The sequence below is a fragment of the Nansenia antarctica genome (genome assembly GCF_963989245.1).
Source record: "Nansenia antarctica genome assembly, chromosome: 7".
In the NCBI taxonomy this organism is placed as follows: domain Eukaryota; kingdom Metazoa; phylum Chordata; class Actinopteri; order Argentiniformes; family Microstomatidae; genus Nansenia; species Nansenia antarctica.
Window position 1 is genome coordinate 62827535 of NC_137677.1, and position 22966 is coordinate 62850500.

At 47.4% G+C, this 22966-nt stretch overlaps 2 protein-coding genes across 2 annotated transcripts in view; both read right to left on the minus strand.

Annotated features, from left to right (window-relative positions):
• The window catches only part of xpo4 (exportin 4), a gene marked incomplete at both ends in the record, with an annotated part of 52646 nt that extends 44643 nt beyond the window's left edge, over positions 1 to 8003 (minus strand). Inside the window, 4 exons of the mRNA XM_080537318.1 lie at positions 4283 to 4421; positions 4612 to 4753; positions 4993 to 5098; positions 7911 to 8003. Coding sequence (XP_080393444.1) covers positions 4283 to 4421; positions 4612 to 4753; positions 4993 to 5098; positions 7911 to 8003 — 480 coding nt within the window. The remainder of the gene's footprint in view (positions 1 to 4282; positions 4422 to 4611; positions 4754 to 4992; positions 5099 to 7910) is intronic.
• A 5332-nt stretch (positions 8004 to 13335) lies between these two features.
• lats2 (large tumor suppressor kinase 2) overlaps positions 13336 to 22966 on the minus strand; it is a gene marked incomplete at its 5' end in the record, with an annotated part of 11577 nt that continues 1946 nt past the window's right edge. The window contains 6 exons of the mRNA XM_080537157.1: positions 13336 to 14154; positions 14808 to 14914; positions 15354 to 15536; positions 16463 to 17045; positions 18648 to 20269; positions 20759 to 20891. Of these exons, the coding sequence (XP_080393283.1) occupies positions 13582 to 14154; positions 14808 to 14914; positions 15354 to 15536; positions 16463 to 17045; positions 18648 to 20269; positions 20759 to 20891 (3201 nt within the window). The 3' untranslated portion in view covers positions 13336 to 13581. The remainder of the gene's footprint in view (positions 14155 to 14807; positions 14915 to 15353; positions 15537 to 16462; positions 17046 to 18647; positions 20270 to 20758; positions 20892 to 22966) is intronic.

The window sequence follows — 22966 nt, forward strand, 5'->3', positions numbered from 1 at the left end:
TGGTTTCGCTTCGGTTACTTTGCTTCGCTTCGCTTTTGGTGAGAACGCTGCTTTTATTTTTTTCCGACCAATCAACTACCACGTCTGTTGCTTCGATTGCGTACGTTACTTTGTTTACATGAAGGCTTTCGCTTCGGTCACTTTGCTTTGCTTCGCTTTTGGTGAGAACGCTGCTTTTATTTTTTTCTGACCAATCAACTACCACGTCTGTTGCTTCGATTGCGTACGTTACTTTGTTTACATGAAGGGCTGTGAGAACGCAAATCAGAGAACTTATTTATGCAACAATGTTGCGAACTCATCCACTTGCTCCGGGTCCTGATTCGGACTTTCATGTGAGAACATGACCTCAGTCATCATAAGGAGAAAAAAAAAAAGTCCCTGCTAGGACCAGGGGTCAACGGATTATTATATTAAAGGATTATTATATTAATTTATCTTTTCACATTTAGAAAAAGGGTTGAAATACTTTACAGTTACACCAATTACGTCTGTCGTTATGTCATATTCAATATGTAGGTCTTTAAAACACAACATGATTGTATTTTCTTTGCTTAAGTCCTTTATTTCTACGTTCTATGTTCAGGTTCAAGTTTACTTCATCATATACAAGTATAATGTCTTCTTCTTCTCTACACTCATGTGAACACACTGGATAGACGCCACGCAGCAGCACTGTCAACGTTTCATGGCTAATTAAATTGTATATTTTAGTAATGACAAGAGTAACTATCTTTGATTGGCCAGCAACAGCATTTTCAATTCAGCGTTTTAACTGTATTTCCTTGAGCATTATGACATAATAACAGCCAGTCTGGTTTTCATAATGCAATCCAGGGAGAAACCCTGAGAGCAGACAGTTGGTATTGTTTCCTCCACGTCGCCGTGGCGACTGTTCTTTGTTTCCAGAGCGGTCGAAATAAGGGAGAGGAGACAAGGAAGTCAATCTAGACTGTTGTCCAAAAGCCCCAGTGTGTCTAACCCTTCTCAGATGCTGCTCAAAGCTAAACAAAGCCTGTCAGTGTTGTGGATCAGTAACACCCACTGTGACACTGTTCTCAAAGTTCTTAGAAGGGTTATTACGTCTTTATTAAATCTTTACTTGAGAAGGCTGACGAGAGGAGGACAGCGACAGAGTTGTAAGAGGGAGCGTTGGACTGAGCAAGTGAGTTCTCTAACATCTTGAAGAGAGACTGCCCTCTAGTGGAGGTGACAGACACCTTCACCACAGTCTGCACTTCTGACCTGGAACGCGAATATATAAAATATCTAGGTTGATCCCTTTAGATATTACCTTCCAATACTTTTTTGAGGACACAAGGAGCCGTGTTCCTAACAATTCGGTTGTTAAGTCTGACGTCAAACGTGACGTTTAGCAATTTCCGGGTCCAAACCAGAAATTCCCCGCACCAGAGTACCAGTGTACTACAGCGGTAGAATAACAGTTCAATCATTTTTTAGACTCGGATCTATTCATACAACAAGGGACACAGCACTTTCCCGTTTTTCCCATATTTGTCAGCGTCTTTGAGCCTCGGAAAAGCGCTATATAAATATAATGAATTATTATTATTACTGAGGCATTTCGAAGACAGCGCCTCAGCCAACTTTGGACCCGGAAACACGTCACGACTTAACAACCGAATACTCTCTCAACATGCACCCTCCCTCCCTCCCTCCCTTGAAGTAATGCCTGACCTATCCTGACTGGACGGTTGAAGACAAGCAAGCAAGGCAAGTTTATTTGTACGGCACATTTCATACAACAGGGGCCATTCAAAGTGCTTTACATACATTATTTAAAAATACAGCAAGAGGAGCAGTGATGAAGACAAGCTGTTCCCTGACAGATCAGTGATTAAAGAGTGGTTTGCATTTTCATAATAATCTGACAGGGCGTCAGGTCAACTACAGAAAGCCACCGTTCCTTAGTGGACAACAGGATGTGATTGGTGAGTGGACCAGGGAGACGGGGTAGTGGTGGTCTAGTGGATAGTGAGATGGACTTGTGATCGGAAGGTTGTGAGTTCAAATCCCGCCTGAAACCACACCACTACTAGTGTGCCCTTGAGTAAGGCACTTAACCCTCAGTTACTCCAGGGGGAATGTCCCTGTAATTCCTAATTGTAAATCGCTTTGGATTAAGAGCGTCTGCTAAATAGCTGAATTAATTAAGGACTTGGCCATGCCAAACTACGCTGTCAATTAATTACATTATTTTTTTATTACGGATTGAGCCAATGGCGATTCATTTGTTGACGATGGACAACAGAGAGGTGGGTCTGTCCGTGACAGCGTTGTTGTTTTTTTATGTATTGATGTGTTTGTGTAGGATTATGGTGGATGTGTTAGTGTGTTAGTGTAGGATGATGGTGGATGTGTTAGTGTATTAGTGTAGGATGATGGTGGATGTGTTAGTGTAGGATGATGGTGGATGTGTTAGTGTGTTAGTGTAGGATGATGGTGGATGTGTTAGTGTATTAGTGTAGGATGATGGTGGATGTGTTAGTGTGTTAGTGTAGGATGATGGTGGATGTGTTAGTGTATTAGTGTAGGATGATGGTGGATGTGTTAGTGTAGGATGATGGTGGATGTGTTAGTGTGTTAGTGTAGGATGATGGTGGATGTGTTAGATGTGTTAGTGTAGGATGATGGTGGATGTATTAGATGTGTTAGTGTAGGATGATGGTGGATGTGTTAGTGTGTTAGTGTAGGATGATGGTGGATGTGTTAGTGTGTTAGTGTAGGATGATGGTGGATGTGTTAGTGTGTTAGTGTAGGATGATGGTGGATGTGTTAGTGTGTTAGTGTAGGATGATGGTGGATGTGTTAGTGTGTTAGTGTAGGATGATGGTGGATGTATTAGTGTATTAGTGTAGGATGATGGTGGATGTGTTAGTGTGTTAGTGTAGGATGATGGTGGATGTGTTAGTGTGTTAGTGTAGGATGATGGTGGATGTATTAGTGTATTAGTGTAGGATGATGGTGGATGTGTTAGTGTGTTAGTGTAGGATGATGGTGGATGTGTTAGTGTGTTAGTGTAGGATGATAGTGGATGTGTTAGTGTATTAGTGTAGGATGATGGTGGATGTGTTAGTGTATTAGTGTAGGATGATGGTGGATGTGTTAGTGTATTAGTGTAGGATGATGGTGGATGTGTTAGTGTATTAGTGTAGGATGATGGTGGATGTGTTAGTGTAGGATGATGGTGGATGTGTTAGTGTGTTAGTGTAGGATGATGGTGGATGTGTTAGTGTGTTAGTGTAGGATGATGGTGGATGTGTTAGTGTGTTAGTGTAGGATGATGGTGGATGTGTTAGTGTAGGATGATGGTGGATGTGTTAGTGTGTTAGTGTAGGATGATGGTGGATGTGTTAGTGTGTTAGTGTAGGATGATGGTGGATGTGTTAGTGTGTTAGTGTAGGATGATGGTGGATGTGTTAGTGTATTAGTGTAGGATGATGGTGGATGTGTTAGTGTATTAGTGTAGGATGATGGTGGATGTGTTAGTGTGTTAGTGTAGGATGATAGTGGATGTATTAGTGTGTTAGTGTAGGATGATGGTGGATGTGTTAGTGTGTTAGTGTAGGATGATGGTGGATGTATTAGTGTGTTAGTGTAGGATGATGGTGGATGTATTAGTGTGTTAGTGTAGGATGATGGTGGATGTGTTAGTGTAGGATGATGGTGGATGTGTTTGTGTAGGATGATGGTGGATGTGTTAGTGTATTAGTGTAGGATGATGGTGGATGTATTAGTGTGTTAGTGTAGGATGATGGTGGATGTGTTAGTGTATTAGTGTAGGATGATGGTGGATGTATTAGTGTGTTAGTGTAGGATGATGGTGGATGTGTTAGTGTGTTAGTGTAGGATGATAGTGGATGTATTAGTGTGTTAGTGTAGGATGATGGTGGATGTGTTAGTGTGTTAGTGTAGGATGATGGTGGATGTATTAGTGTGTTAGTGTAGGATGATAGTGGATGTATTAGTGTGTTAGTGTAGGATGATGGTGGATGTGTTAGTGTGTTAGTGTAGGATGATGGTGGATGTATTAGTGTGTTAGTGTAGGATGATGGTGGATGTATTAGTGTGTTAGTGTAGGATGATGGTGGATGTGTTAGTGTAGGATGATGGTGGATGTGTTAGTGTAGGATGATGGTGGATGTGTTTGTGTAGGATGATGGTGGATGTATCGGATGTGTTTGGTGTCGTAGGTCTGTCGTGCGCCTGTCACCGTTTGTTACCCGGCAACAACAGTTGGAGATAGTTCGGAGATAGTTACCACTGTGGGGTTGCCGCTGCTGATGAGCTGGCCGACCTCGTGGAAGATGCTTTTACAGTTGATGGACTTGTCCAGAGACCCTCTCTTCACGATGACCGCCACCGCCAGCAGGATCTGCTCCCTCACATACTTCTGGACACTGGGGACATGAGGGGACACAGAGGGCACAGCGTTCTCTAATCCGTTCACAGCACCACAGAGAGGACATTGATTAAGTACTCGAGAATCAATGTCATGCTTGTGCGTACACACACGCACACACACGCACACACACGCACACACACACACACACACAAGCTGAAAACACACATCCATAGGCCCACACGTACTTGGGTCTCTGTAAGACGTATGTGAGGAGGAATGTTCGGAGAGACTCGATGCTGGACTTCTCCAGGAGGACCCACTCCCTCACCACCGCCTCCATGATGGCCGTGGCTGCTTGGAACAGCACATAGTCCACCCTACTGGTCTCTGCAGGACACACGCACATATGAATTATGTCATATTAATACCATAGGAGATAATCCATCTTGTAGAGGGTGTGTGTGTGGTGTGTGTGTGTGTGTGTAAGAGCGACAGAGTGAGTGTGTGTGTGTGTGTGTGTGTGTGTGTGTAAGAGTGACAGAGTGAGTGTGTGTGTGTGTGTGTGTGTGTGTCAACCTGTAATCACACACACTTATAACTAACATCAGAGGTTACCAGAAGCTCACCTAAGATGTGTTTGCAAACAGCGAAGGGAGATTTGGACTTCCTGAAGGACAGGAAGATGTGCTCTGCGTGTTGTCTCTGCTCGTTGCTGACCATGGACGGCGGTGCCTGCAAAAATACACACACACACTTCAGTTAACTATCCTATAAACACACACATACATACATACAGTACATACACACACACACACACACACACACACACACACGATGGCACACAATCAGTCAAACACCCGAATGGGGGTAGTCAAGCGCGAACTCGCGCACGCACACGCACACGCACACACACACACAGTGTAGTCAACTACAGCCATTACACAGTACACACACCCACACAGTGTGCATTAAATTACACACCCTTTAAAAAAAAAAAAAAATGCCCACACATTTTATATGAAGGAGTGTCGCTGTAATACAGCACAGCGGGAGCATCACAACATTCCACAGCTAATTGCAGTAAGAAGCTCCCTGACTCTGGGCAGCAGGGAGGGGAAGGATCACTCCTCTACTAGCTGGCACTGGCCCTGGCCCTCAGCTCTTGCTGAGAGACATACAGTGCGAGTCTATGATTTGTTCTTGCAATTGAGTTGACCCTCCCTTTTGCCCATTGCTGACCCCTCCCTGTTCCTAGCTCTTTAGCTGTCTAGTTTTAGGTTTTGTAGTTTTAGTTTAGTTTTAGACCATCTTAGACTGTTTTAGACTAGTTTTAGTTTTTAGACTATGTAGTTTTAGTTTAGTTTTAGACTCTGTAGGCCAGGTTTTGTATTGTATTTGTTTGTGGTGGATGTTGTTGTTGTATGCCTGTGAACAGGTCACACTTGAAAATGAGCCCTTGGGGCTCAATGTGTTTTTACCTGTATAAATAAAGGTTACATTTAAAAAAAAAAAAAAGCTACACCCTGGCCCCAGCTAGCTACACCCTGGCCCCTGGTAGCTACACCCTAGCCCCAGGTAGCTACACCCTAGCCCCTGCTAGCTACACCCTAGCCCCAGCTAGCTACACCCTAGCCCCAGCTAGCTACACCCTAGCCCCTGCTAGCTACACCCCCCTGGCCCCAGCTAGCTACACCCTGGCCCCAGGAACGCAGGGCCTGTCTAGGCCTTCTGTCCTGCCTTTCACTTCAACCACTCAATACACAGCATACTGATACACACAAACACACACCTCCCAGGCTCCCAGTCCTCTCTCTATTACATTCTCTCTCTCTCTTTCTTTCTTTCTTTCTTTCTTGATTAACATTTCTACACACACACACTCACACTCACACACGTTCCTATCCTCCACAATTATGCCCACATTAGAACAGAGCAGTAAGACAGTAACATTAACTGTCAAAACAGCAGACAGACAGACAGACAGTAAACATGGCCTTGACTGCCTGTGCTGAGTCTCTACTCAGCTACATTGGGGGGAAAAAACACAGTTAATCTGAACACAATATATAGCCATATATGCTATGAAACCAAAACAAAGATGCAAATATGAGTTTGTGTTCACTACTATGTGAGTTTGAACTATGAATGCAGGCCTAGTCCCACGGTGCATGGGGGCCTGATAAGTACTTTAAAGATGAAAAGGCAATATAACATATACAGTACAGTAAGCATCACAGTACATATCATAAACCTGAGTGGTATTGACTAAAATGTTACGATGCAGTTGCACTATTCAACATAGTTACATATGAAGATGGACCTAAAGAACGTTACAAACTGGTAAATAAAGTAGGGAGGACAACATAAAAGGCGACAGTCCCTATATAGCATAATATAGCTCATGTCCACAGCTCAGCTAATAACTGTATATACCTCTATACTAAACTGATGTTTACAATGCTACATACTATATTACATAGTTACCTATCACTACACATTCTTGTTCTATGTATATCATGGCCTTATATCACTATGCACTTCTGGTTGGATACTAAACTGCATTTCGTTGTATAGTACTTGTACTCTGCGATGACAATAAAGTTGAATCTCATCTGATCGCCACACGCATGCATGGTGCAGCTTGACCACTGTGGGAAACTCTCAGCCCACCACTGCCCACTACCTCATGTCATGTGCCGCATGGTCAGCCAATTGTCTTGACTGTAGAAGAATGTTTTTTTTTACTAAAAACCGTTAATCGAAATGATTAACGCGCTAATGGGGGGTAGTTAGGGCCAAATGGAGCCGTAGTTCAGTCTGGAGGACCAGGGGGAGGAGGACCAGGGGGAGGAGGACCAGGGGAGGACCAGGGACAGGAGGGGATCAACACGCGTGTTCAGCCCAGGAACGACATGAACATGAACAAGCCACGGTGATGCTGCTGAACCAACAACTGACTTAGTCTTAGAGCAGTATGGAAGAGACATACAACTGCCTATTGTATCCTAAGTTGACTACTGTCTCTCTCTCTCTTCTGTCTCTCTCTCTCTCTTCTATCTCTCTCTCCTCTCTTCTGTCTCTCTCTCTTCTGTCTATCTCTCTCTCTTCTCTCTCTTCTCTCTTCTGTCTGTCTCTCTCTCTCTCTTCTCTCTCTCTCTCTCTCTCTCTCTCTCTCTCTCTCTCTCTCTTCTCTCTCTTCTCTCTTCTCTCTTCCCAGCCCGACTCACTCCGAGCTACTTGGTTAGCTTCGGTAGCTTAGCCTCAGCTATCAGTGTGACAACTAGTGAAGTTGATTGTAAACATCGTCACATCAGATCAGACCGTGTCACACACACATGTGGGTTTTGGGGGGGAACGAGGCTGGCTATTCTGCGGGATGGAGAGACGCACAGGTCTGCTGCGCCACGACGCATCGCTCCTCTCACATCTCAGAGAAATATAACTAACTGCGCCCGTTCCGATGAGTCTCACATCTCTCAATAAAAACCAAATACGAAACACACATCTGGTTTAATCCACACACGTGTAAGTTTCTGTTTCTCACCATTAAAACTTTGGCAGCGCTCTCCAGCTGTGTGATCACTTCTGGTGCACCCACCATCGCCGCCATCGTCGTCTCTCTCCAATGACGCGCCATGCCGCGCTGCATTGTGGGACTCCGGGGCCAATGGGTTCATGGAGGACTTGAGTGGATGGATGTAGATTTGGGTCAAAACTCACGGGGTTGTAACTTGTAAGATTCGATTTGGAAACTTTGTACAATATATATCTCAAATCTGACAATGCAAATTCGAATAAATTCTTGGGGATAAACTTGGGTGAAAAGGAATTTGAGCACTTGTAAGTAAGCGTAAAGGCCAGAGAGCAGGGACAGGGAGGGGTGGTGGTGTGAGGGGGGGGGGGGGGCATTCATCAGAGCAGTCAAAACCTAGTGGAAAACTGCTGGTGCCTTATTGGGAAAAGCTAGTGTCACCATGCATACAAGTTGCTGTGTAGTAATTTTGCAAGTCAAATATTTTTTAAAAAGTCCCAGTTTACGATTTTCTTTACTTCCTCAAAGAGCGAAAGACAGTAAACTAAGAGATCTGTGGCTCCAGGCCCTCTGCAGAGAAGATGAACATGGTCAATACTGGGACCCTTCCACTCAAGTCCTTACAGACTTGTCCTGTAAATCCCTAGATGACAGGGTTACATTTGTTTTCTTAAGACAGGATAATGAATAAATCTGTTCAATGGGCATAGATGATGCATTTGCCAATGTGATGAACTTTAATCAGTATATAGCCTGCATAGTATATATGTATAGAGATGATAGATTTATCAAAATAATGAACAGCAAGCTAAAGCCAAAACTAGAGCTGGTGGAGGGGGGGGCAAGTGATCCTCACATTGGACAGACAGACGACCAAAACATCAAAATAAAGTGTCATAACAACAGAAAAAGTGATAGATGTCAAAAATACATAACTGGGAGATTCAATAAGGTAGTTCTGGCCATCGGATTTGGGCTCCTAATGGCTAAAAAGCAATACTGTTTACTTATGTTATGCTATTAAATATGCAAAGACCTTGAATTTGAATTTACCGCTAGTTAAACTAAAGGGACTGTTTTCCCCTAAAAAAGGGCGGTGGCATGAAGCGAAGGGCAAAATACCCGGATGCCTTGCTCTGATGAATCCTCTCGAAAATGCTCTCTTGTGATTGGTCAAGCACTGCACTCAATCACTCACTGCATGCCACCCCCCGCCTCACCCCTGCTCTCTCGCCTTTACGCTTACAAGTGCTCAAATTAGTTTTGACCCAAGTCCATCGCAAGAATTGGGTCAAAACTTGCATTCTCAGATATGAGAGGTTGTGAGCGCCGACTTGTGGTTCTCACGTCAAGTCTGTGAGTGCAAATTTCAAGACACAAGTGCAAATATTTATTGTACTAAGTTCTCAAATCGAATCTACAACCTCGAGAGTTTTGATCCAAATCTATCTTCATACTTTTGGCTGGGGAGTTTCAGACAGGTGCTCTCTAGGTTATGTGATCTAAAAGATAAACATAAAAGATTTAAGGTTCTTCGCTGTCACAAGGATGTCTGCCAATATAATATACTGTGATAATTAAATGTCCATGCATAATTCCTGGGAACAGAAAAAGTTTCTTATAATAGAATCTTCAGAATCAAACTTACTAACCCTCATGTCAAAATGGCTGTTTGTATGGGCCTCAATACAACAGCTTGGAATATGCTTACATATTATTCAAGAGATACATTGTGATGAAGTTGATTTAATTAATCTAATTTGCATATTAGATTAGAAGTCATTTTCTCATAAGATATGCAGGGTGCTACTTGACTATCTCTGAGAAATCTACAGTACATGAGTCTATCTGTGCCTTTAGACTCAGGCCCTAGTAGAATTGGATCGAAAGTCTGAATTTCAACAGCAATGAGTACTAATAAGTGTATATAATTCATAAAGATCATTTAGTCCAGTAAAAAGGTTTAGAAATGAAAACACAAGTCAAAGTTGGTTAATTTAATTTATACATATATTTTACACATGTGAGGACAGTGAAAGCATTTTTACAAATTCTCAGTTCATACATAAATGTAAAAAAGGAGATATATATGTTGTCCAAATTATAGCGTCTATAATACTGTGTAGACATGGAGGTTTGAACATTTAGCTCAGAAATGAAAAAAGAATAAAGATACAAAAAATATGTATATCTGTATAAATATATTCAATAGTAACAGAATTGTATCACACATGAAGGAGGATCTGAGAGAAGAGAAACTCCTGAGTACAAACAGGTAAACGAGTAAGAAAGTCCCATCACGAATCAAAACTAAATAATATATCAAGTCAGTCAAAAAAGATTGTCAGTCATCGCTTTCAAAAACTCAAAAAGCCATGTCATCCAGGAGTCACACACCTCACACACACACCACACGTACGCACTCGCACTCACACACTAGAGAACTGTCTCGTCGAGCAGTTTCTTTTATAAAGCTATTTTTCACTGAGTATTCCATCCTGGTGAACGTGGATAGGCCAGGCCACTTCCAACTTGCTTCAACAATGATCAAAATGGCGATGTTGATAATATGACAAAGTCAATTTGCTGCCCAACTTGAAAGACATGAGGCACAATCAAGAAAAAAACCAAAAACAATATATCAAATAATTAATTTTGTGATTGAGCAAAAACAGTATTGCCACATTAAACAACTTATTTTTTGTCATTGTTTAAAACATTGCTGCCATTGATACGTTGTCTCAAATGTAGTCTTTGACGCACTCAAACGGATGTACGGCCTAAGGCAGACCCCCTCGGATCTCCTCCCTTTCCCAGTCAACATGTCACAGATAGAATACTGTTGGAATAGTTTGATATACATTCCGAAACGGTTATTCAATTTGACATAAAGGACAACACTATTGGCTGATTGTCAATAAGCGTAGAGAGAGTATTGGAGAATAATAAAGCATTTTTCTGCTTTGAGCAGTGCTCAATGCGTGGACAACATGACACAATTCTGTAACACAAGCATAATATCAATGGTCAAATGATGGTCATTATGATAAATTAAATGTACCAATACACACTGTAACTCTTTGTCATTTGCCTTACCTGGTCTTGTTATATAGAGAAAGCTATTTATTCATATTTTTTGTTTACAACATTTCATAACCAATCCTGCTTTGTATTCCTCGTCACTGCCTCTGTAACTGTTCACTCATTTTTTTTTTAAATCTCTCTCTCTCTCTCTCTCTTTCTTTCCATCTCTCCCTCCTTTCACACAGTCAGGACCGGCCTGGTTGCAGAGAGGAGGGAGGATACTACCGTCGATATTCTGAACAAACACTGATCATCATGTGGCGATAATACAGACCAACATTCAACTAGAAGGCACACAGTTCGTCACTTTCCAAACCTATCACACTGGCAATCAAACCCACACTCTTGTTTTTAACACAAAAGAAAGAAAAATAAAAACGTATAAATGAAAAAAATGTGATAATAATGTAAATAATATTAATCACAATAATAAGCAGCATGGGGTCATGTATGTAACTAAGAGGAAAAAACATATAAACCAATACAATATATATTTGTACATAGCATGTATCAGTATTAAAAAGGTGAAAAGGATATTTGTAAGTGTTTAGAAAACTATATATTGTATTTTCTGTATTGCACATAGTCATACTATCACATATGTTTTTGTCATAATTGGTTGTCGGTCAGTTTGTCACCTCTGAGTGTTCTTGTCTGTCTCCACAAGGACAGAGGGGACATAGAAACTCAGGTTCCTCCCAGCTCATCTATAATACTGAACGTGTGTGTGTGTGTGTGTGTGTGTGTGCGTGTGTGCGTGTGTGTGTGTGTGTGTGTGTGTGTGTGTGTGTGTGTGTGTGTGTGTGTGTGTGCGTGCGTGTGTGTGTGTGTGGGGATAGGAGGTAAATTGGTAGGTAGAGCTTTGAAATGTTCGGGTGGCTAAAATGTGAGCCAAGCACTGGGGGTGGCACAATATTGACATTATATGAACATCACTGTATGTGACAGCCTTAGAGTAGGTTTACAGTATGGCATTAAGCATTTTCAACGGACCAGGAACATTAGATGAGACTGTTAAGCAAACACACTTATGCATTTGTAATTTGTAAATATCTCTGACGAAGCACTTGTTACACACTGCCAGTCCACCTCCTCAACACTGAGCTGAACGGGCTGACCAGGAACCACTATGGAACAATACTAAAGACCACTATGATGAAGACTGCTCCAAGGACAATCTGGTTTAAATCATCATCATCATCCTCATCATTCTCCTCCATGCCTCTGAGAAGGGGACGTGGGGAGGTTATGTTTCTAGCATGTTCCTCCCCAGCCACATGCTCCTCGTTCTCAACCTTCCCTCAACCCTTTGTAGAAGAATTGAGAAATGAACACAGTGTTCTGAGGGGAGAGGATGCTAGAACAGCAACACTGATAATTGGACAGGAGGAGCACATACACCCGCTGTTGCTCTTTGTGGCCACAAGATGGCGTCCTCCCGCATCATCTCCTCTCAGGACAAAAACAACCCAGAGGAGGGGAACCGTGAGGCTGACTGTGAGGGGGGGGGGGCTTGTTGGCTGGTAAGACATTCTACCTTTGGAGAAGCAACAAGACAACATGGAGGTCAGAGAACCCTGACAATAACACTCAGGATGGGTCAGCTGCATTAAGAGAGCAACCCCATTTGCTCTCTCCTAGATTGTGTAGCTGAACCTATTAAAAGTGTGAACATGCGAGCACATGCATGCGTGTGTGTGTGTGTGTGTGTGTGTGTGTGTTTGTCAGCTTATTCCGGCTCAGCTGTGAGAAGTGTTGCATTTTAATCGTCCCCCCCCCCGCCGTCTATCACCAGTTATTTCAGTCCACCTTGAAAGCTCATCCCCGTGTTCCAAGGTCCAAGGTCTGTGTCACTGGCCACTTCCAGTTTGAGCATCTTATCTCCAACTGTCTCAGAACAGGCAGCAGCTCCTGTCAACCAGCCCAATGAACGAACGCAGACCAACAGGAAGTGTTTCTGTTGACTTCCTGTGCAGGGAGGGAGGACAATGTGGATGTGCTGTAGTTCTCTCTGTAAGACCCCCCCCCCCAGGGTGGAAGGAATGGGACACAACAACAATAGAACATAGAACCACTAGGACCCACAGCTCCAAACTCTCCTCTAAACACTGTTCTAGCCTCGACACCAGAGGACTACATTTCCATAGACCTATATGATACTTTTTTGATGTGTTCTCAGGTAACCTTTCCTCCATATTTGTAGTCTTTTCTCCCCCACCGCCGTGCCCATACACACTCAGGACAGCGTGTGGTCTCTTGGTCCCAGATCAGGGGTGCTTATTGTAGTCTTTCTGCTCACACGCGGCAGATTCCACATCGTCGTGTCTGAATTGTTAAACAGATGTCAGGCCGTCTTGTTCTCAATCTCACACACACTCTCTCAAACACAAGCGCACACACTTACTTACAAACACACACACACACAAACACACACACACACACACACACGCACACACTTCCAAGAAGAGCTGTGGTAGATAGATGGCAAAGAGGGTGGCAGGGGGCCCAGGTGAGGAGGGTCGGTCGACTTGACGGGAGGAGAGAGCGTCGCTCATACAACATTGTTTACAAAGCCAGAAACAGTCTTAGGCCCCGCCTCCTACACATACACAGGCTCACAGCCCTCCCCCTGCTCCTCCTCATCCTCATCCTCCTCCTCTTCGTCATCTTCCTCCTCCTCCTCCTCTTCCTCCTCCGGGCCCATGCTGCCGCCGGCTCCGCTGCTGCTGGTGGCGACGGGGGGGGGTCCGTAGCTGCTCTCCGGGGGTTTTGGGTAGCGGAACGGACAGCCGTTGTCGTCGAAGAACCGGCGGAAGGTGAACTCGTAGAAGGCGTGCTCGGGGTGCTTCCCGTGCGGCGTGCAGAAGGTCTCCCAGGCGCGGGTGCTGTCCCCGCTGTCGCTCCATGCCCCGGGGCCCCCCTCCTCCTCCACGGGGTCGAAGTTGGACGTGTCCATGGGGTGGGCGATCTTGGGCCGGTAGGGCGCGGGCTGGGTGCGCATGTTGCTGGAGAAGTCCATCTGGTCGAAGAAGGGGTGGGCCTTGATGTCGCCGGCGCCGCTGCCCCCCAGGCGCTCCTCGGCGGAGCAGCAGAGGCGGCCGATGATGTCCACCGCCTCGGGGCTCAGCTTCACCTGGGGGGGCACCTGCAACGTGCTCTCCCAGTTGATCACCTGTGGAGGGGAGGGGGGGGGAGGGAGTGGAGGGGAGGAGGGAGTGGAGGGGAGGGGGGGGGAGGAGGGAGTGGAGGGGAGGGGGGGAGGAGGGAGTGGAGGGGAGGGGGGGAGGAGGAGGGAGTGGAGGGGAGGGGGGGGAGGAGGGAGTGGAGGGGAGAGGAAGGTGGAGGAGGGAGTGGATGGGAGGGGAGGGGGGGAGGAGGAGGGAGTGGGGGGGGGGGGGGGAGGAGGGAGTGGAGGGGAGGGGGGGGGAGGAGGCAGTGGAGGGGAGGGGGGGGAGGAGGGAGTGGAGGGTGGAGGAGGGAGTGGAGGGGAGGGGGGAGGAGGGAGTGGAGGGGAGGGGGGGAGGAGGGAGTGGAGGGTAGGGGGGGAGGAGGGAGTGGAGGGGAGGGAGGAGTGGAGGGGAGGGTGGAGGAGGGAGTGGAGGGGAGGGGGGGAGGGTGGAGGAGATGGACGACAGGGAGGTGAGGGTACAGTACTGTTATGTCTCAGAGTCTCGAAACGGATTCACCGTAATAAATGAGCGGAAGAAGTGGGAAGTGTGAAATAAAACCATCGTACATATCTGAATAAAGTAAAAAAATAAAATAATAGTTCCATGTCATGGTGTGGAGGAGGACGCTGTGTCCCTGAGGGACCAACCAACCAACCTTGATCTGGGTCTCGGTGGGCGTGGAGGCCAGGAAGGGCGGCTGCCCCACCAGCATCTCAAACAGGATCACGCCCACGCTCCACCAGTCACACAGCTGGGTGTAGCCTGCAGAGAGACAAGGCCGGACAGGACAGGTCACCTGACAGGTGGGACCTCTGACACACACACACACACACACACACGCGCGTACCGACTCACACACACATGCAGCACACAGGCACAGACACAGGCACAGGCACAGGCGCTCGCGCACACACACACACACACACACACACACACACACACACACACACACACAGCACCTAAGGGGCATTACAGTAGTGACTCTATATCATATACAACTGATTCAATCACACCATCCTCCACTCTCCCTCCACCCCTCCACCCTCTCCACCCTCTCTCCCTCTGCCTCCACCCTCTCCCTCTCCCCCTCCACCTCCACCCTCTCCCTCTCCCTCTGCCTCCACCCTCTACCCCTCTCCCTCCACCCACTGCCTCCACCCTCTCCCCCTCTCCCTCCCCCTCCCCCCTCTCTGCCACCCACCTTTGCGCAGCAGCACCTCCGGGGCGATGTAGTTGGGCGTGCCCACCAGGGAGTGGGCCAGGCAGCGCTGGTGTTGTCGGGTGGAGCGCTGCTCCAGGGTCATCAGCCGGTCGCCACAGCGACAGTTGGACACGTCGTCCCAGAAGTCACTGGGCTCCATGCTGTCCTGTCTGACGTGGCTCCCTGGGGAAGAAGAAGAAGAGGAGGAGGAGAGAGGAAGAGGAAGTGACATCACAGATGGTCAGACAGGAACTAAAACTGTGCGGATGGCAGAATGAATGTACATCAGTTTATAGTGTATGGAATATCGTGACGTTAGAATTATAAGGTTCTATCTCCATTTTTGTTAAAATTTAGTTTTTTACATAATCTGATCCATTAGGTGTTTATTAATGCCTGTGTGTGGTGTTATTTTTTTTAAATGTTGACATTTTTGAGTTAGTAATTAATAAAATACAAAGGTTCCATCTCACAAAACATAATGGAATGTAAAAACGTTGACGCTCAATATCTCTGAACTACCCTAAACGGAGATAGAACCTTATCATTCTAAACGGAGATAGAACCTTCTCATTCTAAACGGAGATAGAACCTTATCATTCTAAACGGAGATAGAACCTTATCATTCTAAACGGAGATAGAACCTTATCATTCTAAACGGAGATAGAACCTTATCATTCTAAGCTCACGATATACTGTGCAGTACAACAACAATAGCAAAGTGTGTACAATCCAAATGAAATGTCCACATATACATAGATATGTGTAAATACAATGGCTTATACAGAGGATAAGTGGGTAAAATGATTAATCTGTCAACTACACACGCCAGAACTAGACGTCTTGCCCAAATCCACATCCACTCTCATTTCGTTCCCCATTTCTCTAGTCCTCTCTCCCATCCACAAGTGTTTTGGGCCCCTGTCACGTGATCATTTCCTGTCACATGATCAATCCCAGCCCCGCCCCCAGCTCCTCCTCCTCCTCCTCCTCCTCCCTCACCTTTCTTTTTTTTTTGCAATTTTCTTTTTATTCAACAATAAGAACAATAATACAACAAGTCGTCATCATCAACAAAAACAACCAAAAGAAAACTCTTCCTCCCTCACCTTTCTGGTAGTACTTGGAGTTGTGCGTCCAGCGGAAGCCGGTACACAGTCCGAAGTCCGTCAGCTTGATGTGTCCGTCCAGGTCGATGAGGATGTTGTCCGGCTTGATGTCGCGGTGGATGAAGCCCATCTTGTGGACGCTCTCGATGGCCAGCGTGAGCTCGGCCACGTAAAACCGGGCCAGCGGCTCCGGGAACACCCCCATGCGGATCAGCAGACTCATCATGTCTCCCCCGGGGATGTAGTCCATGACGAAGTACAGGCTGTCCCGGTCCTGGAACGAGTAGTACAGGCGGACCACCCACTCGTTGTCCGCCTCGGCCAGGATGTCCCGCTCCGCCTTCACGTGGGCCACCTGGTTGCGGTTCAGCACGTCTTTCTTGCGGAGGGTCTTCATGGCGTAGAGGGCGCCCGTGTCCACCTTGCGGGTGAGGCAGACCTCTCCGAAGGCGCCGATGCCCAGGGTTTTGATCTTGACGAACATGGCCTTGTCCATCTTGGCCCGGCGGAGACGGTTGTAGTTGGACTCCTTCTGGTTCAGCATCTTCCTCATCTGCTCCTGTTCGGCCTCTGATAGGCCAGCCTGAGAGGGGGGGGCGGGGTTAGCGGGGGGAGAACGAGGAAGATAGAATTAAAACAATTAGATCAAAAATCTTTTGACTAGAATGAAAGAAAAGGACTAGAATATAATATAAAGGAAACAACAATTGGCAGAAATCTTTTTTTATACACCTGGAAAAGCACTATATTAGTAAGTAAGTAAGTAAGTAAAGCTTTATTTATATAGCGCCGGCCTTTCGTACATGAAATGAAATGCAACTCAAAGCGCTTTTCATTATTATCTAACACTAAATATCTGACTAAAGCACCTTTGTCTGAATTCTGTCTCACGATAATGATTTTCAATCTTGTACAGGTCAAAAGGGTTGCACCCTAAATTAAGTTAATCTGGGTTCAATACAGCCATGAACACTGACTACCATTGGAGAATGTTGCTGTTATCTACAACACACCACCTCAGGGAGAATTCCTCACATGCATGACCTCAAGGTCCCTCTCTCCACATCTGCTTCTGGCCCCCCATGACTCCTGACTCATCCCTCATAACCTCTCCTGACAGAGAAATCCACTTAGTCTATTAATCATACGTCAAGGTAGAACAAGGACCACATTGGCTAGCACTGGCTAGGCTAGGACTCTCTAGGCTAAGCTAGGAGCGGCTAGACCAGCACTGGCTGTGGTACAAGTTATGATTGATGCGTATAAAGGGAAGCGGGTCAGGGCTATGACGACATGGCATTGATGAGTGGCAAAAACACAACAGGGTATATAAAAGAAAAATGGGAAATAGAATTTGGTAGGCTATGGAAATATCTGAAGATGATTGGGATAATATGTGGGGAAAAACCATCAGACATCAACCTGTTCACGAGCATGGAGAGAGTTTTCCTGGAAAAATCTGGTACGGTTCTTTAGCACGCCCCAAAATAGCAAATAACTATTCTGATACAAGGAAGCCATGTGGGAGGGATTGTGGGTAATCTGAGGCTAACCACGCCCATATATTCTGGAATTGCCACAAAATAACAGGGTTTTGGGGAACGATACATGGGATAACACAAGAAATTCTGGGTTACAAATTTCCTATGAACCACAAGCTGCTCTATCTGTGTAACTACACAGAGAATGAGATACAGGCGGGGGACTCTTATCTATTTAAGATACTCAACTACTGGTTGCTGGGAAAAAGGCTATCACTAGGAAATGGGGTACGGAAGACTTACCTACTCAGGCCCAATGGGTAGACACAGTGGGGGAAATCCATGTTATGGAAAGACTGACTCACAGACTTTTAGGACCGATGGACAGATGGACAGTAAATGGATGAAGTGGACTTTATGGCAATTGACACAGATTTGAGACATGACAGCAGTAGCTTTTTCTTTTCCTTTTAAAGTTTTTTTCTTTTGGTTGTTTTTGTTGATGATGATGACTTGTTGTATTATTGTTCTTATTGTTGAATAAAAAGAAAATTACCCCCAAAAAGAAAAAAAGACTAGCACCGGCTAAGCTAGTACTGGCTAGGCTAGGAGTGGCTAGGCTAGTACTGGCTAGGCTAGGAGTGGCTAGGCTAGTACTGGCTAGGCTAGGAGCGGCTAGGCTAGGGGGCTCATCGTTCTCTCACCTTGGACATCTCCTGTTCCAGCTGCAGCCGGCGGTTGAGTTTCTGCTGGTGGGTCTTCATCACGTTCTCCACGTGCTGCTCCATGTAGAACTTGAAGGCGAAGGGCGAGTAGCTCTTGATGCGCGACTCCCTCTTCTCCTCGTCGCGTCCGTTCTTCCTCACCGGCACCGGCGACGTCTGGATCTGCTTCTTATCTTTCACCGCCTTCTCTCCTTTCTTGCTCTTCTCTTTCACCTGACCGCCGCTCTCCCCCTCTCCTCCCCCTCCTTTCCCGCTCCCTCCGCTCCCGTTCTTGCCCCTAGCCGCCGGGCCGCTGAGGTCCGGAGCTCCTCCGACGCCACACATGGCTCCTCCTCCTCCGGGCACCTCCCCCAGCGACCCGGGCTCGGCCCCGGGGCCTGGCCCGGAGACCAGCAGGGTTTTGGGGTAGGGAGGCGGCGGACAGCGGGACTCCTGGGCTTGGGGCTCCAGGGCGTAGGCCTCCTCGGGCAGGTACCCGTGGGGCCCGTCGGCGGTGTCCTGGGCGGCCAGCCAGCCCGGGTGACACGGCCCCACCGCCGTCTTGGGCTCCGGACGCATCACGCGGATGCTCTTCACCGGCTGCTGAATGGGGGGCGACGTCACGGCGGTGATGGTGTTGGGGGGGCCGAGGGAGGGGTCTTGTTGTTGTTTCCCCCCCCCGGCGGTAGGGGCGGCCAGACCAGGTCGGACGTTGCCGGGCGGGGGCGGCGGGGGGCCGCCCGTACGGTTGTTGAAGGAGTTGGTCCGGCTGGGCACGCGGACCTCCCCTCGGAAGGGCCCCTGGGGCCCCTGGGGCTGCCGGGCCGGGGGGGCGCCCTCGGGGGGGCCCTGGGGGGGCGGCGCCCAGTGGTGCTCGTACAGGTCCATGTTCAGGCTGGCTCTGGAGGGGGTGAGGAGGCACTGGGGGAGATCCGAGAAGAGATCCCCGGCGGCGCCCCCTCCGGGTGAGCGGGACATCATGTGGACCTGGTGGGAGGTGGGGCTGGACTGGCGCTGGGGGTGGGAGTGGGGGGGTAGGTACATGTTAGGGGCGTACCCCCCGCCACCTCCTCCTCCTCCTCCGGCCCCCTTGCCCTGCATGTTGACGTAGTTGTCGGGCGCCAGCGGCAGCGGGGGCATCTTGTTCTGGAAGGAGGCGCTGCGCTGGACGCCGTACCCCCCCGCCTCCATCATGTGAGGCCGGGCGTGGCTGTAGTCGTAGTGGGGGGGGCCGGGGGGGCCGGGGCCCCCCGGGGGCTGCAGGGGCTGACCAGGGACGCTGTAGCCCATCAGCTCCATGCTGCCTGGGTAGGCCTTCTGCTGCCCCCCGGGGGGGTACATGGAGCTCCCGGGGTTGCTCTGGGCGGCCATGGCGGGGGGGTAGGCGCCCATGCTGGGGGGGCGTCCCATGGGGGGGCCCTGGGCGGCTCCTGAGGGGGGGATCATGTAGTTCATGACGGGGGGAGCGCCCCCCATGTAGGGCCTGGGCATCTCCCCCTCAGGGCCGTAGCCGGTGCCGTCGTACATCGGCGCCCCCATCTGGTGGTACGGAGGCATGGCACCCTCGCTCGTTCCATCTAACGACGGCCGGTGGTCCATGGAGTTGGGCATCCCCCCTTTTCCTGTCAGGAAAAAGGATTAAAAAAAAGTTGCAATGTGAACTTGATTGTTTTGGAAATAAACGTACAGATTTCGATTAAAATGTGGGATTGATAATATAAAGTCATGTATTGAAAACTATGTATTGCGTGATTTATTTACTGTAGTCTACGTTCAACAGACTTCTATTTTGACTACATAGATGTAGGTATGTGCAATATGTCTAGCATATATATGTACAGTTTGACCTACTGCAGATTTTGTACTGTCATGAAAACTTCAATAAACAAAGTTGTGAAAAAAAAGAAAACTATGTATTGTAATATCAACATATCAACATTAAACATTTGCACATACATTTAGCAATAGTGTAATATGAGTGTGTGTGTGTGTGTGTGTGTGTGTGAATGACGGAGGTAGAAATGGGAGGATGGGCTCACTGTATTGCATGGAATGGACTGAGGAATGATATCAAATCCTCCGATGTCGACCTCACGGGTGTGTGTGTTTACCTGGCGAGGTCTGCTTGATGACGCGGACGATGAGCTCGTTGCGAGGGTCCAGGTATCCCATCTTGCTGATGTACTCCAGCGCAGCCTCAATGTTTCTGCTTCCTGTCTGTTTCAGGGCACGCACCGCCATTTCCTGTTTAGGACACCAATACAAACATGAATGTCTGCTGGCTAAAGTATATGGAGGTTCTGAATTCCATTTAGTTCTATTTGTTTCTAGAGTAGGACAGACACACAGACACACACACACACACACACACACACACAAAGGTGTTGATAAAAAGTAGACAGATGTGGCTCAGTAGGCGTTCATGCACCTGCATCCTCTCTCCAGCCCAGGCCATGTACCAGCCACTTCCTGTCCTAGTCACAACACCCCCGCACACACACACACACACACACACACCATGTGACCTTTGACACACATCACACATTCCAATGCTAGCCTATTCTTAGGCTAGTCTTGCGAGACTTATCAAAATAAGCCTGGATTGTCCTTTAGCGACGTTGATGGGATACCCCCCAGGGCAGTGGCTATGGGTTAGCATCACACAAGGCAGTGGTTATAGGTTAGCATATATTTCCTCTACCTAAACAGTATATAGATTGGTGGCGTAGCACACAAAGGCGTCAGCCATGTCATCGCAGGGTCCCCGGTTCGATTCTGGCCGTCGAAATATCCTGCATGTCATCCCTCCTCTCTCTCTCTCACCCATCCTTCCTGTCAATCTCTACTGTCTCCGTCCTTCTCTCTCTCTCTCTCTCACCCATCCTTCCTGTCAATCTCTACTGTCTCTATCCTCCTCTCTCTCTCTCACCCATGCCTCCTGTCAATCTCTACTGTCTCTATCCTCCTCTCTCTCTCTCACCCATCCTTCCTGTCAATCTCTACTGTCTCTATCCTCCTCTCTCTCTCTCACCCATCCTTCCTGTCAATCTCTACTGTCTCTATCCTCCTCTCTCTCTCTCTCACCCATCCTTCCTGTCAATCTCTACTGTCTCTATCCCAGCATAAAAATATAAAGCAGAAATGCCCTAAAACATATTTAAAAGAAAAAGGCCCGCCCTCCCGCCCCTGATGTCAATCTCAATAGAAGCCCTCCTAAGGAACCGACGACAACATCTCCTTAGCACTGATTACCCAAAACAAACACTACAAATCACAAATAAATCTCTATTACAAGGCCTGACCATTCATATTATCCTGCTATTCTCACACTCCTCCAACAAACAGAGACAGAGTCAACAGCAGTGACTCAGTCAAACACAAACATCCAAGTCTAGCGAGGGCTAGTCTAACTAGGCGACCCACACCTATATGAGGAAATCCCCCAAAATGGCATATGACCTCACTCTGCAGACATTTAAACCCAAACCTCAGTCAGTCAAGTCAGTCAGTCAAGTCAGTCTGTCTGTCGGTGGCCTGCAGCATAGGACAGTGGAGGCATTCACACTTAGCGGCCCTCTGGTGGTCAAATACCAACATTCATTTAGGGTGTGTGTGTTGTGGTGGACTGGCTTCTCTCAGGTTTCATCGGGTGATGATTCTGTGTCGTATCAAAACATCTCGGGAAGGGAAGGGAATATCTCCAGCAAAGGTTTTGTAAAAGGATTCGACAGTTCTGTGTGTTCGAGTGTCGAGTGTCGTCGTGTCGTCGTGGCCATTGCGTGCCCCATGTCTGACCACAGCTTCTGAGACAGAGTGGGTTCTTTCATTTGCAAGGAGGGAAACTACACACATGGGTTTAAAAACAGGGCTGCCTAGCAACCGTGGGCACCACTCAGCTCAGAGCCAGGAAACGCTGGAGCCACAGACATTCTACACATTCTGTGTGTGTGTGTGTGTGTGTGTGTGTGTGTGTGTGTGTGTGTGTGTGTGTGTGCCAAACTGAGAGCGGGCCTGCCCATACAACCAGACCGAAATATACTGCTATACTGAGTTTACAGTCACACTCTCTCTCTCTCTCCCTCTCCCTCTCTCTCACTCACCCACCCACTCATAACACACACCCATCACAGCACACATGCACACACGCACACACACACCCATCACAGCACACAGCACACACACACACACACACACACACACACACCCATCACAGCACACACACACACCCATACACCCAACACAGCACACACACACACACACACCCATCACAGCACACACACACACACACACACACAGGAAACAGAGTATAAACACCCAAT